Consider the following 14,442-nt stretch of genomic DNA (forward strand, 5'->3'; position numbering starts at 1 on the left):
TTTTCATTGTTGTTTTCGGTTGTTTCTGTGATTAAGCAAAAATAAATAAATAAATTAATTAATTAATAATAATAATAATAATATGCTTATTTTGGGAGTTCTACATTTTTTGTGACATCATTCCCGTATTCCAGGAGCGGTAAAAATTTACACGTTATAAAAGTTATGATCAATTTATTAACCTATGCTGTACCTCTTGAATTTTAATTACATTTTTTATGTGTTTTAATAAATATTAAAAGCAGCTACTGTATGAGCAGGACATAATTGATCATTTGCTTTTTCTCATTATGCTGCTGGCTTTTGTCATTTCTTACAGGAAAAGGAATAAAAAAAACATGCGCACGTCGGATAGTTTTTGTGTCTCCTTGTATTAATAATCGTGTTCAAGACGTGAAGTGGATGGACGGTGCTTAGCGTTTTCCTCCCTCGTGAAATGTTCGAATGAGACCACCCCTTTCTTCTTCAGCTAATCTCTGCGTCGATGCCCCGGCGGGTGAAGCATCCGTGAGCTGTACAGTGCATGGATAAGTTAGATAACAAGCACGGTGCAGAGAATGTAAACGTGCTGATTAAACGCTCACATCAGTAAGAACAGGAAACCAAAGCTGACAGTGAATAGACGCTATCACTGCAGCAAGAGGTTGAGCGTACACACCATCTCTCTCTCTCTCTCTCTCTCTCTCTATCCTCCCCACACGCACACACACACACACACACATACACACAAACACTTTATGGTAACTCGTCACCGCTTTAGAGAATACGTGATTGAAATAGCAGCACAGAGTGGCTGTGATAAAGCCTTGAGGTTTGTGTGCACTCGACTCTGACGGATGGACTGACACCGTGAGAAAGGTGCAGAGAGTCTACGCGGTATTTCTGCAGCTCGGCCTGGAGCTCGGAAAAAAAAGAAAAAGAAAACGCAGTGGGGTTTAGAGTCAAGTTGAACACCACATAGGTGTGAATCGAACAGCGGTGTATTAACCCTAAAAACATATGTGTGTGTGTGTGTGTGTGTGTGAGAGAGAGAGAGACTGGTTATTATTCCTATCATCAGTATGAAATAAAACACTCGGTGTTGTTGTGCAGTTATCGGCAACTAATCACCGATGGGGCGGAGTGATGACGCAGAGTCAGTGTTACCACCTCAGAGCTGATTATCTTACTACAACAGCACCTCAGAAAGATAAAAAAGCAGGATGTACCGTTCTTTTACTGCATAAAGAAAATTGTTGAGGTGTAAGAATTAATGTTGTGGAACATCCGTGCAACTAGTTCCTGTTCTCACTTACATTATAGCAGCTATAAACAGCCGTTCACTCCCCAGCTTCACTTTTTTCTTTCTCTCTCTGTCTCTTGAAGTCAATTAGAGCCAAAAAAACAATAAAAAAAAAAAATAATAATAATTCTGGGGAAACCACAGAGCATAAACTCATTTTGTCCTAAAGATGTCGGAACAAAAAGAAAGCTACAGCTTTACTCTGGCAAAGCAGAACACCGGAGACGCCTTCCATTAACGTTAAAGTCGCGTGACAGGTTCTAGATATTACGACTAAAATAACGACGAATAATTCGAATTAAATGATAAACATATTTTAGTCCTGTGGTTGATCCAGGATTTACAATGTAGTCAAGAGGTTCACCTGGATCTCTTCTTTTTCTTTCTTTCTTTCTGTTCTAGGATTTGACATAATGGATTCCTTCAAAGGGATAAATTGAAACTTTTTTATTTTAAATGTATCGTTTAGCATAATAATAATATTTAATATTTGACCCTCATAATCACCTGGTCCACACTGTAACTCCAGCTTATTTCTCAGTAGTGATATTGGGGGAAGCGTTCGGATGGGAACAGTCGGAGCTTGCTGTGAGTTTATCAGCTCCAGAACGTTGGAGTCTGAGGTCAGCGTATCTGAGGGAACCCCAGTGCTCAGGCGAGATAGGGAACGATTTACGGCCCAGGAATCTAAAACCGCAGGACCGTTCTCTTTCTCTCTCTCTCTCTCTCTCTCTCACTCTCGCTGTCTGCACAGTGCAAAACAACACACGCCAGTAAATCACTGGGTTAAAGGAAAACAGGCCGCGTCGAGCTAAATTATTGGATGATTTAGCAAGAAGCTACTGTGAAGAATGAGTGAAAGCCTTTGCTACCATTATTACTACTACCACTACTAACAATAATCATAATAATCATTAAAACAACAAGAAGAAAAAGAACGATCCCCCCACCCCACCCCCCCCCTTGCCGAAATGAGCTATTTGTACTTGACACTGATGTAATGTGTTGAGAGGTTCAGAGCAAAAATATTTTTAAATTGATAATTAAAAAAAAAAAATCTTTGTTCCCTTTATACTTTTCAAATATTTTTTTTTACTCTGAACCTCTGAACACGTTACATCACTGTCAATTACAAATGGCTTTTACAAACTTTGGCATTTGACTGTATATTTAAATGGACATATTTAATCACTTAGGCGAATGAATTTAACAACCTGTGAGTGAATTTTGACACTTTATTAATACTAATAATAATTATAATAATAATTGTAATAAATATTGTCTAACTGATGAAGTCACATTAAAATAAAAAAAAAAAAAAGATTAAATAACAAGCGAATTTTAAATCACAAACCTAATGTTTAAACCTATTGTACTGTAAGTATTTTATGATCTAAATATTTATTTCTGGCTCTGGTCGATTTCATTTGTATCATACCGTACAGTGTATTTAAAAAACAAAAAAAACATAATAAAAATGATTAAATAAATATTTGTTTGGGGGGAAAATTATATTTATAAAATTACATTTAAATAGATATTTATCCTAAAAAACACACACACACACACACACACACACACCTAATCTGGCTCTATATTTCAAAACCCGAGCTTGTTTATGTGTGTAGTAATAAATCACGCAGTTCATGTTCAACTTCTGGAAGGCAGCAGTGCATGAAGCAGCAGTAAAGGAGGGGTCTGGGGGTCTGGGGGGGTGACGATGGGGGTTTTGTCCCCCCCTCACAATCAGCTCGACTGATCGTGCTCCTTTGAACAAGGGCTTCTGGCTGTAAATCTAACAAACAGCTCAGAGCCACAAATTATCCCATGCAGGAGGACGTGTTGAAAGGCCATTGTGCGGCTTGGAGACAATGATCTCTCTCTCTCTCTCTCTCTCTCTCTCTCTGTCTTGCTGAGCTGCATAAGTCTATCAAAAAGTAATCAACTTCCAGGGGTTAAGTCTAACTCCCCTTTATCATCACACCACTTTGTCGCTGATTATTTTCCTCCCACAGCACAACACGCAGTGTGTTTCCTTCCTTACTTTAACAACCTTATGCAAGTTTAAAGACTGTGCATTAACGATTTAAAGGTGCAATATGTAATAAATATGCTAAAGTTTTCAAATAATATAATTAAAAAAAACCTTTAGAACAAGTCTGATTTGCAACTTGAAACAAATTTAACCGAGCTCATTTAACTGGACTTAACTGCCCCATTAAATGTAATAAAACCTGGTGTTGGAGCTCATCTCGAGTACCTCGACGTCTCTCCGTGCAGTTGATTCGCTCGCCCTGTCACGTCCGCGGTGCTCACTCTGTGGCAGCCTTGGTGTTTTAGCAGAACTGGAAACAGGAGACCCGCTGCACTCTGACACAGTCGTCTACAGCGTTCAGAAACAGAAATAACAGATATAATCATGAAAACTAAATCTTTGGCCCTGTAACAGGAAAGTGTAGCGCATGAAGAGTGTGAAAGAGAAGTGAGAGACATGTGGTCAAGCACAACACCAAGCATGTCTAAATTTATATTCTGCCCCAGCAATGACTAAAGCGAGACAAATCATGATTTTATCTAACGCACCGAGGCACTGCGGGTGGGGAACTGTCTAATAGCAGTGGTAGAAGAACAGCAACAGTGACTGAGGAAATAAAAAAATTGATTTCTTTTTATGGGGAACTGATTTAGATGAACTGATTCACAAGTGAATGATAAATGAATACTTGTTAGATTTGGTGTTTATTTGTTCATTTATGTTAAAAACCACAAGCAGACTTAATCCTAATAAAAGAAGCATGATGATAAAACTGCGTGACCGAGTGGGTTTCAGCTGCTGCCCTGCAGGCCGAACCTCGTGTTAGACGGAAGCCCTTGAAAGAACAGAAGCCACAAGTTAACACCTAAAAGCTCTAGAAGATGAGCAAAGTCTCAAGACAGACAGAAGCTACAGGTTTTGGAAATCCCCGTGATGGCAAGTCCCTAAGTGGGCAGAAGCCCAGCATGAGGCAATAAGCTTCTGGTCAAGCAGTATCATCTACCTAGGATAAGGACCGTGATATTGGTCCTGGATCTGGGGCCAGGGGTATCTCAGTGGTTAAGGCATTGGAATACGGTTTTGAAGATCCCAGGTTCAAACCCCACAACCACAAAGTTGCCACTGTTGCTCAAGGCCCCTAACCCTCAACTGCTCAGATGTGTAATGAGATAAGAGCGTCTGCCGAATGTCTAAATGTAGGGGTAGCTCAGTGGTTAAGGCATTGGACTATGGGTTTGAAGATCCCAGGTTTAAACCCCACAACCACCAAGTTGCCACTGTTGGAGCCTTGAGCAAGGCCCTTAACCCTCAACTGCTCAAATGTTTAATGAGATGAGAGCGTCTGTTTAATGTCTAAATGTAAATATTGAGTAGAGGCCCAATGAATAGACTTGACTTTCTAGATGGGCAAAGTCTCATGGCAGGGCAGTCGTAGCATGGAGCTTTAAAAATAGCATGAGGCAAAGTTTCATTGATGGACAGACCTTCAGATTCCAAGGTCAATGTAGCAAAGAAGAACCTAACTGAGCAAAAAACCTCCTTTTTTTAAAAAAAAAAAAAAGCCCTATGTTAGACAATAATTTCTGAATGGAGTCGTTCTGAATTCTTAGCACAAGCACCTGCACCCAGTTTGAGAAATGTCCCATTTCAAGCAAAAGCCCCTGGATAGCCAATAACCCCAAGTATCATGATGGGCAAAAATTCCTATTGGTGTGTAGGAGCTTCTGGTTCAAAGTTAAGTACCATAAAAGAAAAAAGGACCATGACCATCCAGGTGAGCTTCTGGATGGGCGAAGTAATTGTGCCAGTTATTGTTGGCTCATTTGCTCGGAATATCGGCAAACGCAACCGACAAGCACGTCTAACTTCTACATTCTGCTTTGGCTGTGACGTAAGTGAGAGAAATCTATCTTATCTACAACACCGATCTTGTGATCTTATCTACAACACCAACACTGTGGTTGTGTAACTGTATTAGAAGCGGCGGTAGAAGAAGCGTAACAGTAATGATGAAGGACGGCAGTAACGTACAAATAAAGATATGTAAACTGATTCATAAATTAGAACTTAAATCATGTTTATACTGAACGAGAATATAACAAGTCAGGCAATAAAGCTGCTGGAATCCAGCTGGTGCTCTACAGACCACGCCCCCAAGTTGGGCAGGAGCCTCTAATTTCCACATGTTGGGCAAATCCATCACTCGTCCAGACGCTCATCCCATCCATGGAGTTTCTACTCAAAAATTAGGCATGGTTTCTATTAATTTGCTCTATCATTGCTAGTATTCTTCCACCGCTGTGTCTAATACAGTTACACACCCACAGTGTCTCAGTGTAGATAAGATCAAAGATCATGATTTCTCTCGCCTTGGTCACAGCTGAGGCAAATTGTGAAGTTAGAAGTGTTGGCTGGCTGTGCTCATCACTTTCCTGACAGGGCCGCTCATCTGTTTAGTTTGCAACGGGATTTATAAAAAAAAAATCGATCTCATAAAATAAATATATATATATATATATATATATATATATATATATATATATATATATATATATATATTTTTTTTTACATATTGTGTATTATATATATGTTGAATCTTTGGCCTTGTAACAAAAAATGTAAGTATCAAAGAAGATAATTCTGAATATATGTAACATGGAAGTGACCAATCTTGCTTCCCTAAAAAAATCCAAGTTGCTGACTTCAGCCATTTTGGAGAGATGATTTTATTTGTGCCGCAGAAATTTCCTTTGTTCAGCGTTATACTCTCTTGTTTCAAACAATAATCATTTAAAGTGCAAATTATTCATATTTCTTTATGAGTATTGATACAAAAATTGGTGTAAGCTTCTAGAAGCACATGACCCTGGAAAAATTGCTGCTGAAACAGTTTTTTGGTGAAAGCTTAAAAAGCAAAAAAAAATCTGTAGTGTCCGTAACCATGTCTAATTCATGTTGCAATATCAACCACAGTTTTGCATTTTAGAATAATACACTTTTTCAGGTTTATGTCTGTTCATGTGAAATCTAAATTCATAAAGTTTCATCCAAATGACTATTAAGATCATTAAAAGATTTGACTTCAAAGAAGTTACGGACACTAAAACATAAAATAACTTGAAATTGTATTTAGCATATTTACAAAAAAATAAAGCATGGATTGGGAAATAAGAAGCATTAAGTATTATGAAAACTAAAATGGCGGGCCTTCGAGTGGCGCAGTGGTAAAGTGTTCGCCCTTTCATCCGGAGATCGCTAGTTCAATCCCTGGGTGATGCTGTTACCTCTCACAGCCGGAGGTCTAGAGAGAGCTGATTGGCCCGAGCTCTCTCACTGGGGAGGGATGAGAGGTACTTTGTGCTCCCACATTAATCACGACTCTACAGCCAATCGGGGGCGTCTGTGACCTAGCTGAGACAATTTTTAGGAAAACTACCATGCTTCAGGCTGAGTCAGTTCGGACAGGCTCATAATGTCCGGTGAGATGCGAAGTGTCCTTTACAAAAACACCTGGTTTGGGTAAAATGGTGTAGAAGTTCGATGAAAAGCCCAAAGGTTAAAAAATACAGCAACACCAAAAGAATAAAAATGTTTAGAGAAGTATGTAGGATGTAAACCCACAGGTTTGTGATTTCTGCAGTATTTCTGGACGCTGTTGTAAGAGATCGATTTAGTGAATCGGAAAATGAGAGTCGGAATAGAAGTGAGTCGTGCGATTTCAAGTTTAAGAAATTTTTTTTAAATGTATTCAGAAAAAAAAATTGGGGAAAATGCTGTTAATCTGGTTTCTATATTAAATAAATTTGAAACAGTTCTGAATCTGGCAATTCTTTGGCACTCGACTAAAAAGAATAAATAAATAACCAATCCATTTCCTTGTGTCGTTATTGACTTCTGAATAACTTCAGAGTGATGTCAAGTGCTCAAAAGTGACTTAAATAAGTAAGAGCTATGTCACCAGTATATGACTATCAGTAGCTAACACGCTGAGATATGATCACCATTTCCTGGTGTTTCACCCAACAGGCCCGAGACACCCACGTCTGGGTTTAATCAGACACGTACACAACCCCGATTTAGCCCTGAGGAACAGTTTTGGAGGAGGATGAACTGTGTAATTAACCACCTCTTCTGGTTTAAAACAGGGAATGAGGTCACTCCGGGCTGTGGCGTTACCGTTCGCTGAGCGACAGGACAGGGAACAGTGCAGACTCGGGTTCTTCAGTCACTTCCTGCACATGTGTTTTCTGGACATGAGGGGTTGGCCTTCTAGTTAAAACTGTATTGCTAACTAAGGGGCACATACTTTTTGCTTATTAGTTTGGATGTCATTTAAGAGGTATTTATTTAAGCAACAATCATTTTTAAGGTTAAAAATTGCTCCCTGTATCTCCAAAAGTTTAAAGGAAAACTATATAATCGACGGCGATATTATAGCCAATTATACATTAAAGCGGCAATAAGCAACTTTTATGTGCTTGTAAGGTAAACCCAAGTCAATGTGCGCTGAAATACAGCATTGTCACAAACTTCCAACGATGTAACTATACGTTGTTCTCGTCAATCTTTCTATTTTATTATAAGAATGCCTTTATTGATAACCAGCTCAACTGGATACTCTGTAAAATATTTAGCCTATGAATGAGAATCCTATTCTGCACACCAAATCAGATTTTGGTTTAATTTAATTCAAGGACACTTAATAAATTAACAGAAATATCGGTGCTGCATAGGATTTGATCACGTACCTCGAATTATTTTGAAGTGTATAAAAGCTGACACAGTAAACGTAGACAAGATGCCTGCATCTGGGATGGATAGTACAGTTTGGTTCCATTATTTCTGAAAGTGCAGCATAAAAGGCAGAGAAATAACAACCTATATCACTTAAGCACAAGCTCAGGCCTGTGGACAAGTCCAACAGATATCCGGTATGAAATGATTAACAAAGGACAAAAAGTACAAGCACGCCACCTACTGGATATGTCCATTATTGTTATGATGTGTATTAAGAGAACACTAAATTACTCTGTGAGGTCGTGAATAGCGCTTATGAGTTTACTGGACATGTTAGGACGTGAAAATACTGTAAAACCGATTGAGAATCCGATATGTCTGTGTTTCAAGCTGCAGCACATTATTAACTGGAAAAAACATTTTATCCTTTGGCTCCTCCGGCACGTCTCTCACATCACCACGTCCCTTCTGACGCTCCTGAACAAAGAATTCATGTTTTACTGCTTGTTAAAGGGACGACACATAGACACATATACACACACACACACACACACACAAACCCAATTTTTCTATGTCTATGTAACATCGCCTGTTTTATATCTAGATGAAAGAGGCTTATTTTTTTCTTCTGCTCATTCTTTTTTATATACATTATAAAATTTGAGTTATAAATGATTACAAACTAAAATATAATAATTTGCTTAATGCCGCAGTATGCAATTCTTTGGATAAACTTATATAAGTGAACATGAACTGCCTTATAAATTCCCCTGTCCTTATTACGTTAACTCTTCACCACTGCTTATATTCTTAGATATAATGCAAATTATTACAGTAACATGTGGGGTATAATGGCCCATCGTTTTCTGTCATAGAATGCTGTCATGCTACAGACCATTTTATCACACAAACAGGAGAAAACGTCTGCATGATTTAAGCTGGGTGTCCTCATACAGTGGATCACAAATCACTATGAATGTGTTAGGGAAGGAGATTCGGACACATTAGGAGAAAATGAAAGTACAGCTGGGTGCAGTGTGGTTGTAACTTATGTAGACATACTTATTAATATTGCTCTTAACCTTGTTACTTGTTGTATGTATACAGCTGGGGCCAAAGGTTTTGAGAATGACACAAATATTAATTTTCAAAGTCTGCTGCTTCAGTGTTCCTAGGTCTTTGTGTCAGATGTTACTTTGGTGTACTGAAGTATAATTACAAGCTTTATAAGCAACAAAGGCTTTTATTGACAATTCTATTACGATTATGCAAAGAGTCAATATTTGCAGTGTTGATCCTTCTTTTTTAAGACATTTACATTTACCTTGCAATTCACCCTGACCTGCTGTCAATCAACTTCTGGGCCACATCCTGACTGATTCCTACATCATTAATGCTGGGATTTTGTCAAAATTTTGGGGTTTTTGTTTGTCCATCCGCCCCTTGAGGATTAACCACAAGTCATGTGTTAAGGTTTGAGGAGTTTCCTGGCCATGGACCCAAAATTCAGTTTAATTTAACTAAATTTTATTTGTATAGTGCTTTTAACAATGGTCATTATCGCAAAGCAGTTTTACAGTCAAAAGAAAATTATGGAAATGTGCATGAAATGTGAACGTGTATGAATCAAAACGATCAGATCGTCCTGGATGAGCGAGCCGAGGCGACGGTGCTGAGGGAAAAACTCCCTCAGATGGTAATAAAAAGAAACCTTGAGAGGAACCAGACTCAACAGGGAACCCATCCTCATCTGGGTGATAACTGATAGCAGGGATTGATCTGCACTCATACTGGCTGTAAGTTCAGTATAACAGGAGATGTGGAGAAGTTCATATGGAGTCCAGTTGGAGGACAGGACCGTCTTCATGGTAAAGTGGAACCGTCCCTAATAACCAGTCTTAAAAAAAAGAAGAACCAACACAGTAAATATTGACTCTTTAGATGAACTTAATGCAATTGTCAATAAAGGTCTTTGACAATTATGAAATACTTGTAATCACACTTCAGTATACCAGAGTAACATCAAACGAAAAGATCCAAAAAATAGCAGACTTTGTATAAAAAAATAAAAAAAAACATTGTTGTAGTTTCCCCTCCACACGCAGGATGTCGCTGTTCATTGTTTCCGCTCTGATATTTTTTTCAACCTACTTCCGGTTGCACGCTATCCCGCCTCTTCCTTTTCCTCAGTGCAGCGGGAGCAGTATCGGAGTCTGAAGACTTCATCTCCTGATCAAAGGAGAAAATAACGATTAAAAATGGTCAGTAAACAAAGCGAAGGCACAAAATATTTTCTCCAAAAGCCTCACTGACACCCCGTGTGCGTTAGGGTGAAGCTCGAGCGCGGATGAGAGATTAATTTCAGTCGGATGATGTCGGATTTAATTTTAATGTCACTCGCCTGAGTTGCTGTTTGAATTCAGTGTTTTAACAGCATGCTTGATGATACATCAATGTATACTTAACACACTTTACATGTTAGTTTGTTCCCCTCGCGTTTCCAAAAGTGAATTAAATAAAAGTTGGTAGTATGCGCACGTGCGTATTCGCTTTAAACCAAACCAGGCTCGTTTCCGGGTTGTCAGTGACGTCAGCTGGCGCATGCGCGTTACAGAAGATGCGAACTTGGAAGAACTTGTTTATTAATTGATATTTTCTTGTTTTTAGGGGTTTGTTAAGGTGGTGAAGAACAAGGCGTATTTCAAGAGGTACCAGGTGAAGTACCGAAGGAGGAGAGGTAAAGCTGTTTCTTCATGAATTTAAATGATATATTTAAAAAAAATGTTTTCTATGTATATTAATTAACAGTAGTTACAGAATGATGTGTAGTAACATTTAACAAATTATTATTAATTTTTTTTACACAGAGGGGAAGACGGACTATTTTGCCCGGAAACGCCTCGTCATCCAGGATAAGAACAAGTACAACACACCTAAGTACCGGATGATCGTTAGATTCTCTAACAGGGATATTGTTTGCCAGGTGATTTTATTTAACACGCATTTTACACAGTTTAAGCATTTGGAGCATTTAATGTCAAATAATGTTGATATAACAGCATTCATTAATACCGCATGTCTGTTTTTGCAGATCGCATACGCCAAAATTGAAGGCGACGCGATCGTCTGCGCTGCTTACTCTCACGAGTTGCCGAGATATGGCGTTACTGTGGGGCTGACCAACTACGCCGCTGCCTACTGCACAGGGCTGCTGCTGGCACGTCGGGTAAGAGCTGTTTCTGTTCACTAAGGACGGAATGTCCACTGGACATTGTCCAGTTACTGCTCCACAGCACTTCCTGAAGTGTTCTATTGCTTTTATATAGAATCCTCCTTTTCTCTTGTTCCTGCTTGTTTCAGTTATTGTTAATGATACTTTTAATTGAGATCACAGCATCTTCTTATTGTTAGAAGAACACGTATCTTGCTTATTTTGTGAAAGGCATTTAAAAGCTGCCCCTAACCAAACACTGTTTTTGTTTCTCTGTAGCTACTGAATAAGTTTGGTCTGGATAAGGTGTATGACGGCCAGGTGGAGGTGACTGGTGAGGAGTTTAACGTGGAGAGCATCGATGGCCAGCCAGGAGCATTTACCTGCTACCTGGATGCCGGTCTGACCAGAACCACCACCGGGAATAAAGTATTTGGAGCGCTGAAAGGAGCAGTGGATGGAGGACTGTCCATCCCACACAGGTCAGGACACAAGGATCGTAACATATTAAGGTTATGGGTTTTTCCAAATAGTTAGTAGGTCACGGTAAAATTACATCAAACTGGGGCAGAGATGAAAGATGACTTGGAGAGCGAAAGCTGGCCTAGAGGGTGAAAGCTGAGGCACTGGGCAAAAGCTGTCTCATTTGGTGAAAGCTGGTCTCAAGAGCGAAAGCTACCTATTGGGGCGAAAGCTGACATATATTTGGTGAAAGCTGACCAAGAGGTCAAAGCTTACTTAAGTAAGAGTTTACCTAATGCACAAACGCCGACCATGTGAGTGATGGTACAGCCAAGAACTGACCCCGAGCTGGCCTAGGGTTAAAGTGCGAAAGCTGACTTGGCCAGTGTAGCCCAAACTAGAAAGTCAAAATTAACTTAATGTGTGAATGAAAGTCTCACTAAGTGAACTAAATGTGCAAACAAAACCATAACTTGGACTTGCAACTGAGAGTTAAATATAGTCATGTGACCAACAAACGCATACTAAAAAATTTATCAAATTGAAGTTTGACCTGGAGAGCAAAACGTGATGCGGTGAGCAAAAGCAGAAAGGCTAGCCTAAGTGTTACATACCAGTGTTTTTTACACGACAGAAGATGAAAAGTGTTTGTCTGTGTCGCTCACTCCGCCCCTCTCTGGTTTTCAGCACTAAGCGGTTTCCGGGCTACGACACGGAGAGCAAAGAGTTCAACGCTGAGGTTCACAGGAGACACATCCTGGGCCTGAACATTTCCGAGTACATGAGCAGCCTGTTGGAGGAGGACGAGGAGGCGTACAAGAAACAGTTCTCCCGCTTCATCAAGAACGGCGTCACACCTGAATCGGTAAGAAGAGTTTAAACACACACACACACACACACACACACGGCTTCTTGATGATGATCCTCACTGCACTGAGCAGATGGAGTTGATCCTTCGTTCTGTAATGCAGCGATTTCAAGACGGGACTGAAAGAAGCCATTCACACACACATTCCTAAGAACAATGTCACTTTATTTATTAAAGTTATTAAAGATTTTTAAAGCCAGTGTTATTTTTAAAATCAAAATATTGTTTCTTAAAATTGTTAAAGCGTTGTTTCTTCTTTAAGAGTTCTTTAAAGACTTTTTGCCTTGCTTTATTTAGGCGTTTAATCGGCTGTTGTTAACGCTGCTATGGAATCTCCGCACTGACTGACGCCGTCAGTAAGGCAAAAACTCAAGTTTGAACTGCTCGTTTTCATTGAGGTCACATGACCACGTATCAGATATATCTAATCTGTGACAACCTGTGAAAGTAAACATGGTCTAATATGAAATATTTTAACGAGCCCTAGTCACGTGACTGAGGACAGTCTTTCAGAAATGTTTTGGAAAATTTGCATTTGTTAATTTATTTATTTATTTAATTTTGCCACATTTACGTATTTTGTGGGATTTGTCACGTTATGCAGATTGCTTGAGATAGTGTTTATATTTATTATTAGAATTATAAACATGTACATTCTCCACTGTACCACTTTACTTTTTTATAGCTGATGTTTATTAAGTGTTTTATTAAGCATTTGTATTAAAGTAACGTTAAACAAATCCGTAACTTTGCTCTGTGTTGGGGCTGAACGATCATGTGTGTAAATGTTCTGGCGTTCCATGAGAAAAAAATAAAAAAAAAATGTGGAGGGAAATGGTTTTTTTTTTCTCCCTTACTTTTTGTTTGATTAAAATTGCTGAATCTAAATGAAGCTAAATCTGAACGGCGTTAAAATATAACCGTTACCTTTTTTTTGTGTCCAAATACTAATGTCGAATCTTTCCTAATTAACAAATTTTTAACAGTTAATTAACATTGAACGTTTTATTTAGAATAAGGATCTAATAAAACAAAACACATCCTCAAACATTATATTGTTCTTGTTAATTACAATTGACTTTAAGAGGCATGCAGAAGAGTGTGTTGTGTTCCAGTAACGGTGTGTGTGTTTGTTGCAGGTGGAGGAGATGTACAAGAAGGCTCATGCTGCTATTCGTGAAAATCCGGTTCATGAGAAGAAGCCCAAGAAGGAAGTGAAGAAGAAGAGGTGAGTTGTGGAGCTTCTTAGGCTGTTTAAAGTAACTAAGACAAGTTAATAGTGATGGACAGTGAGATAATATTGGAATGTTCTGTGTCTCAGGTGGAACCGTGCAAAACTGACTCTGAACCAGAGGAAGGACCGCGTCGCTCAGAAGAAGGCCAGCTTCCTGCGCGCTCAGGCGGCCGCCGCAGAGGACGAAGATTAAATGCGCTGACCTTCTCACACTGCTCCAAAGAAATCATGTGCACCTTTCTCCAAATAAAGAATTTGGGAAAAGTCTCACTGTGTCCTGTTTAAATTTTCACACAGTTTACGTCCAGGGTTTTACGTCTAAGTAAGGGGTTCACTTAGATAACACGGTGGAAGCTTCCGCAATAAAAATTGGGGAATAATTAGCCAGAATAAACTGCTAAAAAAGTGAAAAGTGCTAAAAAATTTATATACTTGTGTATAATGTTCAAGTCGAACCGGGACAAAGCATTCCTTTTCTTTTTTTTTTTTTTTTCAAATTTAAATAAATCAGATATTTTTTTTTTAAGTCAGTGCGCAAAGGGGGATTTTATTTTATGGTTAGAATATTTTTATTATACATTATATTTATACTATGAATTTTTTTTTAGAATTA

The 14,442-nt window shown here is 38.9% G+C and overlaps 1 protein-coding gene across 1 annotated transcript; it reads left to right on the forward strand.

Annotated features, from left to right (window-relative positions):
- Positions 1–10,216: 10,216 nt before the first annotated feature.
- Positions 10,217–14,096, forward strand: rpl5a (ribosomal protein L5a). Its single transcript, XM_053487116.1, has 8 exons — positions 10,217–10,315; positions 10,722–10,791; positions 10,922–11,037; positions 11,146–11,280; positions 11,545–11,747; positions 12,415–12,592; positions 13,735–13,823; positions 13,917–14,096. The coding sequence occupies exons 1-8, from the start codon at positions 10,313–10,315 to the stop codon at positions 14,020–14,022; spliced, it is 900 nt and encodes a 299-aa protein (XP_053343091.1). The 5' UTR covers positions 10,217–10,312; the 3' UTR covers positions 14,023–14,096.
- Positions 14,097–14,442: the final 346 nt, after the last annotated feature.

Source organism: Clarias gariepinus, chromosome 25 (assembly GCF_024256425.1).
Source record: "Clarias gariepinus isolate MV-2021 ecotype Netherlands chromosome 25, CGAR_prim_01v2, whole genome shotgun sequence".
NCBI lineage: Eukaryota > Metazoa > Chordata > Actinopteri > Siluriformes > Clariidae > Clarias > Clarias gariepinus.